Below are 21,254 nucleotides of genomic sequence, written 5' to 3' on the forward strand. Positions count from 1 at the left end.
TAATTCAATAACCATGACCTTTTTAATTCTAGAAAAGTTAATGGGCTGCACTACAGTAGAGTGGACATTTGGACCAGCCGAGTCTAACGTTGGCCCCATAGCTCAAGGGTTGTGCTCTGACAGGCCTTGTCTTTTGCTCCTTTTAATATTCTTAACCTCTTTGAATACTCTGGGCATAGGTACAAGCAATGATGAGTAGCTCCCACATTTTAGGCAAGGTGATGAAGGCACGAGGGACAGTACAGTGGAATCCCTGAACCAGGCTACCATGTTGGACCCTGACTCTGCTAGTCACCATGACGTGGCTTCATTCCCCTGGGAGGGAGTTTGCTCACCTGCAGAACAGATCCCAGTAGGACTGACTTTGTGGAAATGTGTAGCAGGCAAATGAGTTAACAATTGGAAAGCAGTTAGAACTGTGCCTGGCCCGTGTTAGTGCTCAGGGCGTTAGCTCTTCTTGTTAGATTTGTTCTTCTACAATTAATAAAAAGGGCTCTGATGTGGCAGCTCCTCAGAAGAATTTAGAGTTTTGAACCTATTGCTACTGGACTATGAAAGATGAATGTGGGAGCATCTGTTTCTCTGACTTTCTCCAATCACAAATATGTTGGATATTTTAGTTTTGAGTAGAGGCTTGTCAAATACAAACACCTTTATTTCCCTTTCTCTGTTACTGTTCCTAGAGACAAATAACGTCTGTGGGCCCTCAGCTCCTCAGTTGCTCTGTGTTTATCTTTTCTGCCAGGACTGGAAGCTCATAAACTACATTTCCCAGACTCCTTTGCTTACTGCTTCCTGTTAGTTTCTGCCAATGGGAGGCTCTGGCAGAAGGTTGGGAGGTGGGAAGAAAAGCACAGCAGCCTCTGTTGTCACAGTGGCTATGGGCTCTGGTTAATGCCATTTTCTCTTTGGCTCCTTCAGACCTAAGTATTGCAGTGGTTTCCTACTGTCTTTGGGTAGCATCACTTCTTTTCCTCTTCCAGACTTTCTGACACATTTTAGCCATTCCCTTGTATTAAGTCACCTCTGTCTGAAATACCTGGACTCTTCTTTTTTCCTGTTGGGACACACTGATATATTCCCAAACTGCCCCAGGGTACCTGCTTTCCGGATGACGGCAATCATTGTTTAAAGTACTTAGATACTTGACAACCCCTTCGAAGTACTTTGCTATTCACCACACAATAGTTAAATATCAATAGAGGAAGTCCTTTCTTTTTGAGTGTCACAAATAAAACCTAACAAAATTCACGTGGACATATGCACAAACACTGAAGGATAAAATGAAAGAAAATACCAGATGCATTTTATTAGCTATTGCTGCATAACAACACATCCTCAAACAGCAGCTTAACAACAAGAATCTTTTATTATCTTTCACGGTTTCTGTGGGTAAGGGGTTTGAGAGCAGCTCGCTGGGTGGTCCTGGCTCGAGGTCTCCACGAAGCTGCAGTCAGAGATCAGCTGGGGCTGCAGCCATCTGAAGTTCCGACTGTGGCTGGAGGACCCGCTTCCAAGGGGGCCCACTCATGGGGCTGGCAAGTCAATGCTGGCTGTTGGCCGGAAGATGCAGTTCCTTTCAATGTGGGCTTCTCCACAGGGAAGCTTAAGTCGCCTCATGGCATGGCAACTGGCTTCCCCTAAAGAAAATGATCCGAGAGACTGAGGAGGAAGCTGCAATGCCTTATATGACCGACCTTTGGAGGTCACGCATCATTACTTCATTCATGTTCTATTGGTCACACGGGGCCAGCCTTGGTTTGTTGTGCAAAATGACTGCACACAGGCACGTAGACCAGCCGTCAGGGATCCTTGGAGGTCATCCCAGAGGCTGGTCACCACATGCACTATCATAGTCTACACTTGAGATGATAAGTGCATAATCCGAGTGAAGAGGAGGCAGGGAGAATTCTCTTCTTCAAACAAGGAAGCAGGAAAGTTATCGATTTCAAGAGTTCCTTGAATGAGAGGGAGGGAATGAAGGGAAGAACATGAGTCTTCCAGGTCTCTGTAGCTTGTGAAAGAACACAGCAGCTAATGAAATGTATAGTAAGTTGTTCTGAGAAGCATGAAAAGGATACACCACAGAGGAGTTGCTTCTTTTCTTTTTCTACCCTCCTGTTTTCGCTGTTATTCATTCATTCCCTTTTATACACATTGCCAAGGGCATGTCTATTCCTTTGATTCTAACCCCTGGATGGGCTCCATGGCATGCATCCAACAATTTTATGCCTCTGCTTTCCCAGGGATAAACTTTCCCAGGCTGCCAGGAAAAAGTTTCTGAGGGAGAAAAAAGCATTAGCAAGAAGCAGCCCAGAGATGGGCTGGCATCAGCAATACCTTTCTTTATCCTTCCAGGATTATGATGTACAACTATATATGTGTGAGGCAAGAGGGGCTGGAAATGTTCTTCACTCCATAAATATCTGTGCCGGGTGCAGTGCTAGGCATTGTGGGAGATGCAAAGATGATTGTGACACAGTCCCTGACCTCAAGGTATTTCTGTCTTAAAGACAAAACAGATCAGCAGACAAAATTAAGAACAACAAGAGGCAACAAAGGGGCCACGCAATAATTCTGACTAGGGGGGGTCAGAGAAAGATTCATGAAAGATGGAGCCTGAAGGAGTCTTGAAGGAAGAGTAGGATATCCATAGGTGGAGGGAGGTGATGGATGGAAGTGCAATGTTTTTCAGACTGGAAGAACTAAGTGAGCAAAGGCATGCAGTTGGGGAGGACATTTCATTTCAAGGAGGGGCACAGAGTCCCCTATGGCTGCAGGGTATGGGTGGGGACCCAGAGGGCTCCGGGGTGGGGGGGGGCAGAGTCTGGTCAGATGAGAAGGGGCCAGACCCTGATGAGTCTTCAGTGCCATGCAGGCAGCCTGAGTCTCTCAGCAATGATTCAGCAATGGAAAAGAAGTGAAGCTTGTTGAGAAGGGAAATGACGTGATCACGTCCACGTAGAAAGAGAAGAGACGCTGAGACCCAAATGCATGTTGCTGGCTGGAGAAATGATGGTTATTTTAATTTTCCCCTTTTGGGTCACCTGCAGTTGCTAATTTTTCTACAGTGAGTGTGGATTCTTGGTAAATTTTAAAATAAAACAGATAAAATAATTTTTATATGGTAAAATACAAATGGGGAAAAGGGAGGGGGCCAATGAGTAGGACGTGTCTGTAGTTGGAAGGGGAGAAGCTGGAGGCCAGCGCTGGGGCAGTGAGAGGGCTGGGAAGTGAGGGGCAGGGCAGTGAGGGGGTAGGGCAGCAAGGGCGCTGGGTGGTGAGGGGCTGGCGGAGCGGGAAGGAGCATCCATCTTTCACACGTTCTTCCAATGTGTCTGCTGTGGGCTGGGCGTTGTTCCAGGAGCTTGATGGAGAAATGGGTCAGTAGTAGGGGGAGAGTAGGATGGATAAGGGGAGGGGGTTATCTTTTAGGCTTCCAGAGATTTGAGTGTGTTTGTAAGCTGAGGGAAAGGAGCATCTGGAGAATGAAATACAAGATGGCAGAGACAACTTAGTACCTAGGAGGCAAGACCCAAGAGCAAATTAGAGGGAATAAGGTCAAAGCCCCAAGTGCAGTGTGTGCGTGTGTTGAGTCTGTGTGTATCTCTGTGTGTCTTAGAGAGAATGCATATGAATTAGAGAGTATATGAATTAGAGAGTATATGAATTAGAGAGTATATGAATTGGAGACTATGTCAATATGAATGTCTCTGTAAGTGGGTATACATGAATACATTTTGGATTTGAATATACATGTATAGCAATTCCTGAAAATAAAGATTTGAGCCTCTCTTTTCTGCTATCTGTAAAAGTGCCAAAGACTATTTCAGAAAGAGGAAAAAATATACAACGCATCCTATAAACAAAGCAATGGAGGAAATGCAGTTGGCCCTCTCATTCTGTTCAAAAGAGCAGGGCACAGTGCAAAAAGGAGGGCAGGAGAACAGTTACACAGGAAAATGCACTGGCTCAAGGCTGCTCCGTGAAAGGTAGCAGGTGTGCCTGATACAGACGTGACGGCCCCATGCACTAGGCAGAGAGCACGCCCCCAGAGGCTGGCTGGCACCCAGGCGGGGGCTGTCACAGCTCCGGAGTGGAGTTGGCGTGGATGGAGGTACCTTCCACACACCCGAGATGCTCTCTGTCCCCTTCAAGGTTGCCTATTGTGAAGAATTAGTGTTTGGCCAGAGGTACATGAACCCCTTGGCTTGGGATTTCCCTCCTGCCTGAAGGAGGCACAATTCAGCAGACTGGGGAGGCAACCAGAGAGCTAGAAGCGTCCCAGAGCTGTTTCTGACAGTCACTCCCCAAAGCTCTGCAGACCCTCCGAGGCAGTGGAAAGATGAGGCAGGCCCAGGGGCAGGAATCCGGTCCACCAGGCTGAAGCTAGCTCTCCGTGCCTGGCCTCGTCCACCAGCTTGCTTGCTTCGTCTTGCTTCTTTCTTACTCGAAGAGAGACTCCCACAGTGGTATCTTGATGTCAACAAAGCAATCTGTGACTTGCTTAACCCAGATGGACAAGTGTGTCCTTTTCTCTCCTCTCCTCTTTAGCAGGTTCGGACTATTTTAAGGAGTTTCTCTCCATGTGGAAGGCAGTGCCTGCCTGTGGCCAGTGTGGCTTTGCTTTTTCCTGTGTTTCTCTTACTCACCTCCCTTCCTAGACACCCATAGCAAGCGATTCATTCCAGGAATTCCATAGAGATTGGACCCACTTCCTTCTGTCCTCTGGGTCACGTACGAAGTTGGAAACACCACCACCGTTAAAAAAAATCAATCCAACATGTGATTTGTCCAGGTGATAAGGTCTGTAGCTAATATCAGTTGCTGTGATTTTTCAAGAGAATAACCACCTGGTGATACGTTTCATGAATGTCCCATCAAACCATCTATTACTGTAGATGAACTTTTCATATCTGAGCAGGCCTGCAAGCGACTGGTACAGAACCAAGTAACTCACCTGCGTGTCTATTAAATTACCAGAGGAAAAGGAAGCAAATAGGAGGCTCTTGCAGCTCAAAGGGACACAAAAAGCAGGAGAAGATAATGAGAAAGGTTCTATGCCAACACATGGTAAAATGTCAACACAACTTTTTGTTTCTTGTCCTTTGAAACTTACTCCCTAATGTCTTCTTTCCTTCACATGTACTACTGCCCCCCCACCAGGCTGAAATAAAGCTGCCATCACCCCTACCTCCACCCCCCAAAACTCAAAGAAGGGCCCTGAGCAGTTCTCAGCAAACATATATCCTGTAAACCCAGGCTCTCTGGATATCTGTAATATAAAAATTAGGATTTGTATGATTTTTCTGTTTGCAACTATAACAAACTACCATAAACTTGGTGGCTTAAACAATGCAAATTTCTTATCTTACAGTTAGTTCTGTAGGTCAGAAGTGTGGCATGGGTTTTGCTGGGCTAACATCATTGGCTTGCATGCCTTTCTGAAGACTCTGGGGGAGAATCCATTTCCTTGTCTTTTCCACTTTCTAGAGGCTGCTCAAATTCCTTGGCTTGTGGGCACTTTCCTCCATCCTCAAAGTCAGCAAAGGTGGATGGAGTCCTTCTCACATCCCCTGACCCCGACCTCTTCTGCTTCCCTCTTGACTTTTAAGAACCCTCGTGAGAATATTGGGCCCTCAGGGGCAACCCAGGATAACCTCCCTAATCTGAGGTCAGTCCATTAGCAACCTAACTCCATCTGCAGCTTTAAACTCCCCTTTGCCATGTAACTAACGTATTCACAGCTTCCAGGGATTAGGACTCTTTTCGAGGCCATTATTCTACCTATCACAGAACTCATGTTTCTTTGTCATTGCTGTTTTTTTTAACCTCGTGCTCGCTATCTCTCTTTTTGCTCAAAATAGTAATAGAACCAGCAAAGTGAAGTCTTAAAACAGGTTCCTGAAACAGATGCGTGCTCACATTTCAGCTCTGCCTGCTGATTTGGGGCAAATTTCTAACCTTTCTCTAAACCTGTTTCTTACCTGTGAAATAAGGCTAATATAATATCCTACAGAAATGGGTGCAAAAATGGGATGATGTTGGCAAAGCTTTAGCCTAATGCCTAGCATGTCGTAAGTGCTCAATAAAAGTAAGTTAAATCTTAGAAGAAGCGAGGCAGAGTAAGTGGGGATGAGACAAGAGACAGAGTATAATCCAGGTCTCTGTACCCTGAATCCCCCGTCCTCCTGTTTTGCTCCCAGTTGATCTCATTGGATGGAAAAGAGATGTTCAGCCGTCATCTTCGTGGACCTCTTCCTTCCTCACTCTCCACTACAGACAGGCCAGGGGATCCAGCCTTGGCACTGGCCCACGGAGCCTCAGGGGGCGTGCCCTAGTGGAAGTGGCCGAGTCCCCACTCTACCTGCCCGTGGTCCCTGGCCAAGCCCGGAGGCATGTGGATTCTATTAGAGACAAAGTCAGGGGGTTTCCAGGAGTGATTACGCCTGACTTGGCCCTTGCCGCTGCCCACTGCTCGAGGCAGGGGGACCCAAAGCTTAGCTGGACCTTCCCCAGCAGTTGGGTGGTGGTCTTGGGGGGCCTCTGGTGGTGATCAAGGCAGAGAGGGGCCCAGAGCACCCAATGCAGAGCTGGGAAGTATGGCCTTCCAGAAAGCCGCCAGTTACCTACAGGGTTGACAAAACCAAAAAGTGTTAACATACAGTGTTGACCAGGATGTGGGGAAATGGGCAATCCACACTCTTTGGGAAAGTAATCCAACGTTTTTTTTTAAAAATTAAAAGCACATAAACATTTAAAAAATAAAAAGTAAACACACATACATACCTTCCTGTCCAGCAATCCAAGTTTGGGGGAATCTAGTCTATCAAAGAAATAAAAATACTAGTACACAATGTTGTTTGAAGAGGAATATTTATTACAACAATATTCGTAGGACACACACACAAAATCTGAAAAGCCTAAACGTCCATCAATGGGTGGAAAATTGAATAAATTGTAGTATGGCTGTCTAAGAAATACTGTGTAACTATTTAAAAGAAGGAGTTATTTGCTTAGCTCTTGATCTTGAAGGATTAGTAGAAGAGAAATACATATCATAATTTTGTAAAACTGAAAAAAAGCCCAGTATGGGTGTATGTCAGGATATGTTTTCATGAGCACGGGGAGAGGTGTGTGAGGACCCATGTGTCTACTAACATTAGTGCAGGCTGGGTTAATATTCTTCGCTCTGTGTATCATTGTATCGCGTGGCTGATTACAATAAATGAACGACTTTTTTGGGTTAAATTTTGAGAGAGGAGTTTACTCTAAATGGTGGGGGTGGGGGGATGGGCTGGGGTGGGGAGGGAAGCTGTGCAGGGGACTCCAGGAGCAAACCCGTTAGCGGTGAGAGAACCAGGGACCCCAGATTGGGGGTTCGAAGGCAGGGCGAGCCAGGGGCCTGGCCTGGGCTCTGGCGCCAGCTGGAGGTGGGGTAGGGTCTGGAGACACAGAGCCTGTCCAGAGGCTGACTTAATTCAGGGAGATTATCTAGAGCTTCCTGAGAAGGCCGGAGTGGGCCGGAGTGCTGGGTAGCCTGTAGCAAGAGGAAATTAAGCTGCTGGAGTATAAAGGAAAACTGCTCCACAGTATTAAAGGTCATAATGAGGTTCTCTCCTCCGGTTTATTCTGAAGAATTCAGTGAGACCCATGGGATTAAGCCTGTTTGGAGGCAGGAGGAAACAAGAATAATAATAGCTAACAGTAGGTAAGAGGCATGGAGTGCGAAAGCGCTTCACCCATGTTATAGTATTTGACCCGAAGTACAACCCCATGAGGTAGGTATGATCATCCCCATTTTGCAGAGGAGGAAACTGAGGTCTGGAGGGGTTAAGGAAGCCACCCGTGGTTATGCGGCTGGTAACAGAAGTCTTCTGGCTCCTGGGTCCTCACTCTAAAGGCAGGTCCTTCCGGGGCGAGAATCTGGACAGGAGGTTACTCTCCTTGTCCCCACTTCCTTCAGGGCTGGAGCCGGGAGGCTGCCCGAGCCTGGCTGGGCAGTGCTGGGCCCAGTTTTTTTTTCTTTCTCACTTTCTTTCTTTCTTCTTGGTTCGTTTTATTTATTTATTTATTTATTTTAAATTTATTTTATTGGCGTATAGTTGATTTACAATGTTGTGTTAGTTTCAGGTGTACAGCAAAGTGATTTAGTTATACATATATATATATTCCTTTTTTATATTCTTTTTTTTTTTTTTTTAAAGGGGAAATTTTACGTTCTTTTATTTATTTATTTATTTATTTATTTATGACTGTGTTGAGTCTTCGTTTCTGTGCGAGGGCTTTCTCTAGTTGAGGCAAGTGGGGACCACTCTTCATCGCGGTGCGCGGGCCTCTCACCATCGCGGCCTCTCTTGTTGCGGAGCACAGGCTCCAGATGCGCAGGCTCAGCAATTGTGGCTCACGGGCCCAGTTGCTCCGTGGCATGTGGGATCTTCCCAGACCAGGGCTCGAACCCGTGTCCCCTGCATTGGCAGGCAGATTCTCAACCACTGCACCACCAGGGAAGCCCTATATTCTTTTTCATTATGGTTTATCACGGGATATTGAGCATAGCCCTCTGTGCTCTACAGCAGGACTTGTAGAGCCATTGTTCCCCATTCTCTACACAAAAGCTGACACCTGCTAACCCCACATCCGACTCCATCCCTCCCCCAACCCCCTGCCCCTTGGCAACCACCAGTCTGTTCTCTATGGGCCCAGTTTTTTTATGCCGGTATTTGGGTCTGGGGCCCAGGCTGCCCCCGCCTCAGTCTCAAGGAAAGGCCCTTGGGAGATGCCGTTCTTCTCCTTGGGGGAAAACCCCAAACTACTTCATTAGAAAGTTCCCTGACGCCCAGGCCTCTGGAGTGCAGAGCGGCCAACCGCTCAGCGCGTGTCCTCATGGCTCTCCGCCCCCCGCTTTGTTTTCACTCCAGGAGCGAGAGGCAAGGGCAACAACGCTTTGATTTCCTTTGGTAGGTGTGCGGAAGGAAGAAAGGAGAGGCAGCGAACCTTCCCTCGGGTCCCGTGGGACAGGGCGGTAGACTGTTCCGGAGAGTGGACCTCTCCCTGGGACCACCCGCGTCCAGCCTGGCACTGCCAGGGCGCAGCCCCTAGTGTGGGGCGGGGAGAGGGAGAGGGAGATAAGAGTCGAAGGAAGACCTTTCTGGAAGCGGCTCTGCCAGGACTGAGGGAATTTCGGGAAGTGGAAAAGGGGAAAGGCTGCTCTCCGCGTCGTCCATCCGAGTTCCCACGCTTGGGCTCGGCCTGGCCAGCCCCTTGGCGCTGCCACCCGTGGGGCCCTCGCCCTCCAGGCTTCAGCCGGAGTGAAAAGGATCTCCAGATGCCCAGAAGGAGAATCTATGTGGTGGTCCTTGTGCTGATTCGCTTCCCTGAGGATCCTGAATGAAAACAGGTCCCAGATTCACCTCTATCCTCCACCTCCGTCTACAGCGGCTGTCGTCTCCAGTTCTAAGATGACTGCTTTCCTCTCTCCCCTCCGCTCGCCCTGCTTATGGACCGGTTCTCCCCATCTTTCTCGGAGTCCTCCATTTTCCACGCCCCCGTCCTTCTTCTTCCCTTGCGTGTCTCCTCCTCCCCCATACGTCCACTTCCCAAGGGCCCTGGAGTTTTGGGGCCGAGCCGGGGGCTCTGGACTTGGCCTCTCTGACATTTTCCTGAGGATAACCAAACATTACACTCCAGTGGACTTCTGTGCCTTGAATCTACTCGGGCAAGGGATGGAGTGGGAGGGCCCTTCCCCGACCCCAGGTCCTCGAGGGCTGGCAGCCTAGCGCGAGTGGGCCACGTGCAAAGCGATGCGCAGAGCTGGAACCACCGGGCGGAGGCAGGGAGGACGATCGCCTCGGTGCCTGATACCCACTCCTCACCGCCCGCACCCCCAAACCCCATCTCAGCGATGGGACGTGACTTGTGCTCACGTTGGTTGCTACCTCCCCGAGCTGGGAGCAGGGCTTACCGCGCTGCTGCTTAAAAACGGTAACACCAACTAACATATGGAGATGTCATCATGATTAAACAACAAATTAGAGTCGAAGACGGCGCGATAATAATCTAAACAATCATCACAACCAGAAGAAAAGTCCTCTACCGAGCCAGGTGCGGCAGCGTTTCCGGGACTCTCGGCCCTGCGTCCCCCGGCTCTCTCTCCAAGAGCACTGGAGGGTGTTCCCCGGCCTACCAAAGGGCGAGAGAGCCCCGACACGGCACCCAGCCCTCTGGAGGCTCCCCCGGACGATCCGGGACCGGCCGCCCCGGAGGGAGGCCCCACCTGGGAGGCAGCTGGAGCCGCAGCACGAGAACCAGTTTCCTGGAGAAGAGAGCGACCGAGCCCGCGTTCCCAGTCCCCGCCCCTCTGCCCCTCCCTCAGCCTCGCCTCCTTCCAGATCTCGGAGGAGGTCGTTTTCTAGGAGGGAAGCCTGCGCTGTGAGGGGAGGGGTGTCCTCCTTGTGTCGCGGGGGTCTCCCCCCACCACCACCCCAAAGCCTGGGGAGAACGCCGCGTGCGTTTTCCTTTGGCGAGCAATGGGCCCAGTGGTGCGCGCTGGTTCGCCCCCAGTTTGCGGAGGTAGAAACACGAATAGGAGCGGGGGGGGGGGGAAAGTTTATCAAAGCAAGAACGGCCCGAGTAGACCCTCTTGCTCCTCCTCCCCGCCCATCATTAAATAGATTCCTGTTTATAACAGGCTCAGACATTTTTATTTGAATTGCAGGGGTTGAACTCAGGCTAGAATCGTCCCACTTACACTTAGGCCGAAAATTACATTGAAATGAAACGATCGAAACCAAACTCTATGTTCCCAAACAGCCAGCGTTCCGGGGTGGGTGGCCACTCCGCGCAGGCAGCGAGGATCTCCTTTGGTCTGGCCTGAAACTGGAGGATCGGCGGAGGAGGGGGTGCTTGGGGGCGGGGGGCAGCGGGGGAAATAGTCCCAGGAGTAGGGGCGAGGCGCGTGCGTGAACCCGCCGCGCTAATAGATGCTGCCATTAAGAATCCGGGCGGCTTCCAGCGCTCGGGGCGCAGGGACGCATGTGTTGCTGGAATTCAATCCGTGGGGGGAATGCAGATTGGGCTGCGACCTACTGGGTTTGATTTATGAACTGTTACTCTAGCGATTGTTTACACATTGCATTTCAGGGCCCCGTGCCCCCTCCAGGAGCGCGTCGCGGGAACCCGCTCCAGCCTCCTCAGCCTCCCTCCCCGCCCCCATCTCCACCCCCAGCCCCCCTCGGGGGCCCCCGCAGCTGCCTCCCACCCTCACCTTGACCAAGAAATCCGATTTCGCTGTCTTTGAACCCAAAGACCCACATTCGGGTCTGCCCCCCCAGACTGCTCCCATCCAGCAGCCCCGGACCCCACGCTCCTCTGCTCGCGTTTATTCGTGAATGTTTACTTCTCTGGAAGGCCATGCGGGCCTATAAATAGGAGAGGTGGAAGCAGCTCGACTGCCAGATCGATAGGCCCTGTCTCCTCGCCATTTCAGCTGAGCTGTCTTATTAATTATGAAAGGATTCACCTGATCCCTGCCAGGGGATCAGCCTCTGGTCCCTCTTCGAGAGCCCTTAATGGTGGTTCCTCCGCAAGGTGCCTCTGGCCACCGCAGAGGAAGCGGCGTGTCGGCGGGAGGGCGCGGCCTGCGGAGCCGGTCGTTGAGGCTCCGACCCGCGTGGGTGTGCGTGTGCATTCTCAGCTGCGCGCGAGCCCAGTGCCCCCAGACCTCACCTAGAAAGGATCCTTGCCGTTTACTTATTTAAAACGTAACCTCTTCTTTCTCTTAAGTAAACACAATTTCAGGGACAAGGTGTCCTGGTGGAGGAGGGTCTGCTTGAAGATGGTAGGTTAGCAGGCGGTTTGCGAACAGGTGAACTTATCACCTGGCATCCTGTGTCCCTTCAGGCAACCCCGAGAACTCGGCCAAGAAAGCAGGCTTGGGGCAGGAAACAGACGACACCCCTATTTCAAACAATAACTTTTATTTTATACTTCTCTATACTTTGTAGCAAATTTTTTTTTGCTGAATTTAATTTATAATAAACATTTTAAATTACATCTCTCTCTCTCTTTTTTTTAAAATCAAGGCTCTTTTATGTCAAAATCTTTTTTTAACTATATTTTAGATTAACATTTAACATCCACCCCCCACCCTTGTGATCTATACCATTGGATATTCAGGTATTACTGTATGTGTAACAGCTAAAACAAGAGGGAAAATCAAGGCAGTGGACTTGGAAAGATGCATCAACACGAGCAGGTAAAGCTTAACCTCTCAGTGATTTCAGCAGCGTTTTTTCTGGCAGCCTGTACCTCTAACCCGAGGTTTCTTCAACCCCTTTCCTCTCTCCCTCCTAGCCTTAAAACACAAGGCCAGCAATCCGTCCTTTCACTTTTCTCGAGGAGAAATGTGCAGTGGAAATGATCAAAACAAGATACTGTGTTAGAAGGACGTGAGCGTGAATTATTCACGAGATGCTTCTCTCTTCAATTCATTCCCCTGGCCTTCTCCTCTCCTCTCTTTCCTATTAGGAGGAGCCCATAATTTGTCATGTATTAACATGATTAATATAGTAGGTGGCCCAGGGCCGTTCCTGAGATTCTTGTGCCAAAAAACAAAAATTAAAAAGATGGGGTGGGTTTGCCGTTTTCGTATTTCTGTGGGAAGACGGACTGAAGCTGAGGTCCGAGTTTGGCTGTGCTTGCTTGCTCACTGATCGGTAACATTTGGCAAATAAAACACAAGAAAATCAAACGAAATCAAAAAGAGAATCAGGATTTCCCACAATCCTATATGAGTGTTGTCAGCATCACAGAGAATCACAACGTCCCCAAAGAACGAATGGATCTTCCTCTCGATTTCCGGGAGCATGGCGTGAGTGAGTGTGGGCGCGCGGGGGAAGCCGGCCCCGCGCTCAGAAGGAAAGCCAGGTCGCTAAAGCTGCCAAGAGAGACACCAGGAGTACGGGGAGCGCCGGGAGCAGGGACCCCGCCGCCCCGTTGCCGCTGCCGCAGAGTTCGAATAAGCTGCCTTGGATGTTGAGATTTTTGGATTCTTTTCTCAGTTTATCCCACATATCTTTCGCCCCTTCCTGGCAATCCGTAAGGGCTGTGACCGTGCAGCTGTGGAAATCCTCCCAGTATCTGGCGAGGAACAGAACAAAACAGAAGCAGGTTCACTTTGGGCGCGGGAAGGACCCCGGGCCTGCGCCCCGGGCAAACCTCCCGGCGCCCCGCTCCGACCTCCTCTCCGCCGGCCCGGCGCCGGGCGGGGCCCGGTGGGCGCTCCCGGGACCTCCGCGCAGCCTGGATGCCGCTGACCAAGGTGGAGGCCGCCCCTTCCCTCTCTGGTTCCGCGGCCCGGGAGCCGGGCCGCGCCCTTTGCGCCGCGCTGGCACCTCGGCCTGCGCAAACAGATTGCTGGGCCTCCGCGGGCAAAGCTAGGAAAACAGTGCTAAGCCTCGCAAGCTGCCGCCCATTAATGCCTCTTGGCTTGCAAGACGGGTTGCTTGCTCGGAGCACGGCCCTCCCCTCCGGGCTTCCCGCTGTCTCCTCCCCCCCCGCCCTTCTGTCTCGCCTCCTCCCTCCCCACGCTGCCGCGCGCTCTCCCCTTGGCCTTCATTCTCCTCCGCTCCTCCTTTTGTCTCCCGCTCTCCCCTTTCCCCTTCTTTCCTCTCCCCTTCTTTGTCTTCCTCCTTTTCCCTCCCCTCGGTTTTCCTCTCTTCCCTTCCTCACTTCCTCTTCCTCCTCCTCCTCCGCACTTGCTTCGGTCCTCCGTGGCCCCTCGCCTTGCTCTCCACGCTCCCCCGGCTCTGATTCGGTCCGGAGACTGCGGCCTGCCTCTCCCCTCCACGGGGTCGGTGAGTGCCAGCGCCCGGGCGTCCGGGGCTGGCTTCCCGGCCTCCTCCAGCCTCCTCAAACCCCAGAGCTCCGGCCCTGCCCTTCCTCCTCTCCCGAGGCTTCTTCGTGGCCCTGGACCTCCGCGGCCTTCGGGGTGTAGTGCCAGCCTCCCCTCCAGGCCCGGACTCCTGGGCCGGCGCGGTGCCCGCCGCTGCCAGCCTTCGAGGGACCCTGCTCCCCGTCCTCCCTTCTCGCCTCTTCCCGGAGCCCCGCGCCGTACTCAGCCACTCGCTCCTCCTGGGCTCGGCTCCGAGCCCCGCCCCACAACCTTCATCCAACTTGTGCTTTTTTTTCTTTTTTTTATTGTCCCCCTTTCTTCTGAAAACCCAAAATAGATCTCGAGACTAAATATAATTCCAACCCGTGATCGATTCCTGGGGCGCTGTCTCCTTTCGGGGCTGGGTCAGTCAGTGAGCCTCGGTAACTCTGGGTCGGCTCCCCCTTCGCCCGGGCCTTAGCGTCAGGTCACCAGGGAGGGCCCTCCACGAAATTTGGTTGTCATTTTCTCCCCTCTCTCCTTTCTCTCACTAGCCTGGACTGTAGGCACGATTTATCCTGGTTTCCACTCCCACCCCATCTTCTGGCTGACAGTCAAGTTATAAATGCTTGTTGGACTGCCTTGAGCGCTGGCTGTTTTCTAATGACCTCCGTGAGTCTCTGATTTATGAGGACTGGGGGGCCTGGGGCGCAGGGCTTCCAGGTTCCTCAATTTGTAATAAACACTGAGATTTAGAGAAACCAAGAGGCGGCAGGACAGCTCTCTGCATAATTACACCTCCCAAAGGATGTCTAAATCTCTCCTTTCCTTATGCATGCCCAGATGGGGACCGGGCCTTCCTGGAAGAGAGACATGGTGGAAGACGACAGAATCCAGGTGGCGCTGAGAAGAGGTGGGCTTCAGTGCCACCAACAGTGTGGGAGCCTTGACCCAGCTGTGGCCGCCACCTCTGAGGGGCCCACCTCATTTCCATTTTCCAGGACCAAAGTCCTGCTAAAAAATTAAAATAGCTTGGAATAACCAAGTTCTGGCAAATGATGGAGGATTTGAGAGCTGATCCGTACTTAACCTTTTGTCCATCGTTATAGGTACATTTCTTACCTATCATCAGACACTTAGGATTAAAGTAGGGGGGTGTGCATCCCAGACCCAGCGTTTTGTCCCTTTCCTGATAGGAAAGTAGCAGCCACTTAGCCGCTGTGACTTCTGGTGGACACCAGGGTATTGAAGACTGTGTGCAGCAAAATTAAGGATGGTGCAGAAAATGGTCACTCCAACCTATGGGAAACAAGGAACACCTTTTGCCTTGGCTTTATTGGAAGGGCCATTATGGGGGTGGGGAGGGTCACAACTATTTTTGAAAAATAAAGTAAAAGTGTGTGTGCATGTGTATTGCAGAAGATGGGAGTATTTCTAAGGTCTGCAGCAGCTAAAATGCGGCTGGTCCACCACAGTAGGGCTCTGCTACCCTCATTTGCCAGTGGGAGCTGTGCTTTCCAGCCAAGCTCTGGAAAAACGCCACTGGGCCTGTCCATGAACTCCCTCCTGGCCTGGCCTGGGGACACCTTGCAGATGCAGGAGGGAGGGGGGAAGCAAGAAGGGTAACTACGCTAAAGCTCCGAATTGGCTACAAACTCCGCAGAGGTGATCACTGGACATTTGGGACGTGCTCCTCTTGGGCAAAGTCATTGGCACAAAACAAAATATTCTTTCAGTCTCTCTCCTAGAAAGAGGAAGAGGGATCCGCACTCCCTTGCTGCTCGCGAATTTTCTTGGCGGGCACCGGAGGGGATTTTTATTAGAGGAAGTGGACAAAATAGGGGAGTGCCTTTCCTTTTAAGCAAACCAAGTAGAACTACCAAAAACGCCCCTCAAACCAAACCAGCCGTTCTTTGGGAAGTGCTCATTCGCGCAGCAGGAAAGGGAGACGAAGACGGCCTCAAAGCGCAGCGAGGAACTGCCAGCTGCTCTCCAAACCCTCGTCCCCGGTTCCAGCGCGTGGACTGCGCGCGCCTCTGTGCGCGCGGGTCAGGCTGCGGAGGGTGGGCCTGGGCCCGGCGGAAAGGATCATCCTCTGCCCATCCCAGGCCACAGGGTCCCCTTGGGTGGGGCAGGCCCCGGCAAAGGGCTGAGGGTGGGAGCCAGAAGGTGAGAAGGCGCGGATTCGCGCTGGTGCCAAATACTGACCGCCTGCGGGAGGCGGGGCGCCCTCCCACCTCCGCAGCGCCCCCCCGAACGGAAACCTCGAGGGCCAGAGAGGACACTTACGTGCACACGGTCTTGATGTTGGTCTTGTCATCCAGGCCCTGCGGGTAGTTGGCCATGCTGTCGCCCAGCTTGAGCAAACAGTCCGAAAAGCCCTTAAAGACTGCATCGCACTTGCCCGCTGCTCTCACGGCCTGCACCAGGTACGCTGCGGGGAGGAGGGGACACCGGTCAGCAGCACCGCGACCCCGCCCCGCAGCCCGACGGCCCGCCCGCCTGGGCCCAGCGCGCCTCACCCCGTCCAGCGGTGCCCACTCGCGCCCGGGCTCGGGGAGCGCCAGGTCCAAAGGTGAATGAACGGTTTGGCCCGAGAATGAGCGACCCGCACCCAACTGCGCGTGTCCTGCGGGTGGCCGGTGCGTGAGCGGCGTGGACAGGGGGAGGCGAGGCCATTCCTATTGTGCGACTCCCTCCCGCATCTGGCTCCGTATCTTTTTCTGTTTCCATCGCCCCCTCTTCTCACCTCCCCCGCCTCTTTTATTTCTCTCTTTCTCCTCACTCCCTCCTTCGTTTCCCAACGCTTCCCCAGCGAGCCCGTCAAGGCTCTCCAAGTGAGATCGTCCCTTTCTGAGGTGACGGAGGGGGTCCGAAAGCACAGCGCGGGGGCGAGGAAGGGGCTGGGAGGCGGCAGAGCGGGGGGCCGCGCAGCCGAACCGAGCGCCACGTCGGGCGAAAAAGCCTCGGGCTTGGCGGGCGCTCAGCAAACACTGCTGAATGAATAAATTAATAAAGTCGCTGGAAGCTACCAGCAGCCACCGACATGGATTGTTCCACTCTAAGAGCGACTGTCTACCACGCAGTGTGCGTTCCTAGTGAGGTCCTCGCCCCCCGCCCCCGAGAGACTGGGCGAGGGGACGAGTGGTCTGGGGCAGTCGCGGCCCGGCAGGGTCAGGATGGGTCTGAGCTAATGACCCCGGGTCACCTCCGCGGAGGCCAAATCCGTGAGCCCGGCCCCGTGCTTCCCTCCGCCTCTATCCGCGGCTCGGCTCCCCTGGAAAGACCGGCCACCACTCCCGCCAGCGGGGGAGGTGAGACCCTTCCTCGCCAGGCCCCAGCAGTGCGCCTGAGGGCCCAGGTGGCTGCCGCCAGGGGCTCTCGGCCTCCAGCTCCGGGCTCCCTCCAGAGCGGACCGGGATCGCAGTCGGGGCGGTGGGAGGAGGTGGAGGTGGAGGAGGTGAAGGAGAAGGAGGAGGAGGTGGGGGGCGGGGAAGGAGGAGGAGGAAGAAACCCAGGCCGCACCGAGGTCCTCGCTCCTGGTCTCAGGTCGGCCAAACCCCGCGGCTCCAGGCGGCCGGCGCGCTGCCGTGGCCATTTCTCGCCTTCCCAAGGCCCACGAACCGGGCTAAAGATTCCGAGGCGAGCGGCCAAAAGCACCCGGGACGCCAGGAGGGCGCGCAAGAAGCGCAGATCTGCGCTGCTGGGCCGAGGGGAGGGAAGAGAAGGAGCGAATCTTCTCGGAATCGAAATCGGCCTCCAGTGCCCGGACCCTGAGCGCCGGGCCCTTCCCGGCAGCGTTCAGGGCGCCGCGGCGCGCGTGTGGGTGTCTCCGGGGAGGACCTCACCACCCCAAGCCGCCGGTGCCCAGAGCCGGGCCAGAAGCAGGCGAGGGGGAAGGTGATCGAAGCTACAGAGGCCTCCGCGAGCGCACCGTTTGCAAATTGCTGCAGGAAGAGCTGGGCGGGCCTTGCGCTTTCTAATCCGGAACGGGAAGCTCTGGGGAAGGGACTCGACCTCGGCTCGGGCAGATACGTAAACCTTTACCAATCTCCCGGTCCCCCTACGAAACAGTAAGAGCCCTTGCGACTGCAAGTATCAGCTAGAACACTGAATAAACGAATCTTTGTTCCAACAGAACGCGGTCCCGATGAAATCAACCCTGCGCGGCGCCCTCTATAATCCGTACCACAGATGCTGCTTTGCAGCGAGGAAACGAAATAAAATACAGTCCATCCTCCCTCCCGCCCCGGCACCCAGTCTCTCCTTACCCCTTACCTCCACCCCCAAGGCTCGGTGGTGAGAAAGTTGCCCCTAAGATGCATTGATACTATGTTAAAGGAGAATTGGGGTTCGCCGGGGTGGGGGGCGCGGGAAGCGCTCCTGTCGCGTTATCTTTCCAGGGGCTGCTGGAGGAGAAGACATGTCACAGCGCGCATGTGTGTGTGTGCGCGCGCGTGTAAAATAAGAAGTCGTGAAAATTTCTGTTTTTTTTTGCAACTGTGGCTCCGCGGTCTCTGGCTGGGGAGGCCGGGGGCTTGCGCGCGGGAAGTGTTTCGCTGGCTCACGCCTCCGGGCAGGGGGCAGCCGGCGCGACCCTGTCCGTCCTTCTTGAACCCTGGTTCAGCGAGGCTTGGGCGGGCGACCCAGGCTACTTCCCCGTTCTCTGCGGTGTCCGCGTCTTGTGCCTTTTCCTTCCGTTCATTCATTCGTTCGACCTCTCATTCATTCCAAACTTCCTCCCGCCTAGCCTTCATTTGCCTTCACCACCCCTCCACCTTCCCGTCCCTGCCCCACCCCCGCTTTTCTTGCCAAATGTCAGTGATTTGGGACAGTTCCCAGCCGGGAATTAATAAAGATCGAGGCTCTGGTGCGGGAAAGGGCAGACTTTCGGGAACAAGTATGCTCCATTGCAATTCCACAGCCAACAAATGGTCATTTTCGGGCCGAGGTTACTGTGTTCCAAGCGTATTCCGCATACACAATCGCTGTCTTTTTTACCCCATCCGTAGTAAGGTTATTGCCTCCCGGGAAAGCAGATTACAATCCCTATATCAAAAACAACTGCTGTCTCCTGCTCTCTAAAAATCTGCAGGCTAACTGCAAAAGCCACATCCAGTTATTTCCAAGATTTAAGGGATTTGCTGCAATCAGAAATGTTCTTTATTTATTGCAGCTCTTTGCACTAATGTCAAAGATTCAAAACAGCCAGATTCAAAACAGCAAATCGTTTCTTAGGATTAAAGGCAACGCCAACATCCTGCATCCACACACTCTAAAGCCCCTACAATGTTCATGCAAAAAAATCAGATACTCAAAATCATGTCAAATGCATAAAAAAACCCACTGCAAAGAATCCATTTTAATGTGTAGATAACTCCAAAGCCTGTTTCCTCCACATTTCTCGTGAAGAAAAATGTTATGCATTTCATCTCTTGCCCCAAACCGATTCCCTAAAGCCCCTCCACCCCCCCGCAATACTGCAAGGATTTGTCTGCAAAGAATGCTACAGTCTGAAGTGATAGGCACCAACAATTCCCTTATCTCCAGAAAACCCGTTTGAAGAGTTTCTATTTTTTCTCTTGTCCATTCTATTAATAATCTGCTTCACTTTCACTTTTAGGCCACATTAATTAATGCTCTGACCCGCATCAGGGAAGGGGGTTTTCTAGTGCTCCCTTCCATAATGCCTTCTTCATTTTGGATGAAAAAATGTGAACTTTTAAACAACGACAGTGTAACTAGGACTCAAGATTCCTTAACATAAAATGGGGACTATATAAACCCACCCATAATCAATCCCAAACAAACAAAAATAACAGGCACCCAACACGACATATTGCCAACACTTCTTAACCCCTTCTTATATAGAAAATACTGATGCCTATGTGGAAAGGAACAGGCAAATGAGCATAGAAAATTCTATCCACATATATTTAGCTGAACTCAAGCTCCTCAATGATAAGCATATTAAAAGATGTACTCTGGGGTTCCCTATCATTCTCAATTTGCCCCCCAGCCCGGTCTGCGTTGCCCGGTGTGAATGCTGCAGCTAGGATACTGGGGCTGGGGGGGGGCGGTAGGATGACAAAGTTCTAAATGCTGCAGTCTGAACCCCAGAATATCTTTGCTTTCTGCACATAAACTTTCCAGTTGTAGCTGCCTAGGCATCTTGCCCCTGCATTCACCTTTTGACCCTTCAAAATAATACCTTGCAGTATCGCAGGGACCAGTGCATTTCCCCAGAGCGCACCAAACCTGGTGAACCCAAGAGAGGGGAGCAAACCCAAGGACGTGCGCTTTGGAAAAAGGGGGGCAAACCCCTCCAGAAAATGCCGGCTGCACACATTTCCCGGCGAACGTTTGGAATCTCTCCCCCTCCACCACCCCCTTTTTTTTTTTTTAGAAAAACCAACCCGGGACGCGCCAGTCCCTTGGAGCCTATGCTCCCACCCCTGGAGGTTTGCCGACTTCTCCGCACCCCCGGGCGGCCGCGGGCCAGTCGGTTCCTTTGGGCACCTGGGACCCGGCCGCCCGCCGCACCTCCGCGAGCCCGGCCCGCCGGCCACTTACCTATTTGCACCGCGAGGATCAGTGAAATATATCTGCCGTTCAACTTAAGTCCCATCCTACGTTTAGTCAAACCATTTGCGACCGCAGACCTTTAAATAGTTAGTTTAGAGAACGCGGGGGAAAGCTGAAAAATAGGCATTGCCAACAAGTTCCAGGAGCGACGGAGACTTTATGCACGGGGAAGGCAGAGGGAGGAGAGAAAGAGAGGGAGCGAGGAAGAGAGAGAGAGAGAGAGAGAGAGAGAGAGGCTGAGGGAGAGGGGGAAGTGCTGGGAATGGTTCACTCCATTAGGAGGGGCGGAGGAAGTACAGCCTCACGCCCACGAGCAGGCCTGACGTGGGGGATGACACGGAATGATTTTTTTTCAAAAAAAATAAAGACACCTTGGTAGAGAATCGCCATTTATAGTCATCAGAAGCTCGAATTAATCAGTTATCTCCAATTAATGTGCGATCCGAACGAATTCTCGCCTCTCGGAGGTGACCACTTCCCCAGTCCCCGCGGCCGCCCCCCCGCCTTCTCGCTGTTCCCGGGCCCCCAACCCCGCCCCCTCTCTGCGCAGAACCGGGGCTCCCTCTCCCCTCCCCGCCCGGAGCCGGGGAGTCCTGGCGCGCCCACTCGATTGTTTCAACCTGCCCCCCTCCTCCACCAGCTCCACGGCGAATCCGGCCCCCTCCCTACGTTGCAGCGGGGTTTAAAGGAGCGAGAGCGGGAGAGGGAAAAACTGCTCAGCCGGCTCCGTTAATTCGACAGCCCCCTGGGCCGCCTGCCCCCCTGCACTGGCCTACTCTCTTTCTCCAACCCTGCA

The 21,254-nt window shown here is 52.7% G+C and overlaps 1 protein-coding gene across 2 annotated transcripts; it reads right to left on the reverse strand.

Moving 5' to 3' along the window:
* Positions 1-11,961: 11,961 nt before the first annotated feature.
* NRN1 (neuritin 1) lies at positions 11,962-20,738 on the reverse strand. Of its 2 annotated transcripts, none has more exons than XM_036870761.1 (3): positions 20,447-20,738; positions 16,163-16,307; positions 11,962-13,140 (listed from the first exon to the last, which is right to left on the reverse strand). In XM_036870761.1, exons 1-3 carry the CDS (start codon positions 20,499-20,501, stop codon positions 12,912-12,914), a joined length of 429 nt encoding a protein of 142 aa, XP_036726656.1. In that variant the 5' UTR covers positions 20,502-20,738; the 3' UTR covers positions 11,962-12,911. The 2 variants fall into 2 exon arrangements, with proteins under 2 accessions (XP_036726656.1, XP_036726655.1); XM_036870760.1 differs by lacking the exon at positions 20,447-20,738 and adding an exon at positions 17,399-17,981 and having other exon boundaries at positions 12,043-13,140.
* Between the last annotated feature and the right edge of the window lie 516 nt (positions 20,739-21,254).

The sequence above is a fragment of the Balaenoptera musculus genome, chromosome 11, assembly GCF_009873245.2.
Source record: "Balaenoptera musculus isolate JJ_BM4_2016_0621 chromosome 11, mBalMus1.pri.v3, whole genome shotgun sequence".
NCBI classification, from domain to species: Eukaryota; Metazoa; Chordata; class Mammalia; order Artiodactyla; family Balaenopteridae; genus Balaenoptera; species Balaenoptera musculus.

Coding starts and splice junctions, on each gene's coding strand:
- NRN1 (XM_036870760.1), bottom strand. CDS start 17,471: ATGGCCACGGCAGCGCGCCGGCCGCCTGGAGCCGCGGGGTTTGGCCGA. Junction 16,308..17,398: donor GACCAGGAGCGAGGACCTCG/GTGCGGCCTGGG, acceptor TCCTCCCCGCAG/CGTACCTGGTGCAGGCCGTG. Junction 13,141..16,162: donor AACATCAAGACCGTGTGCAC/GTAAGTGTCCTC, acceptor GTTCCTCGCCAG/ATACTGGGAGGATTTCCACA.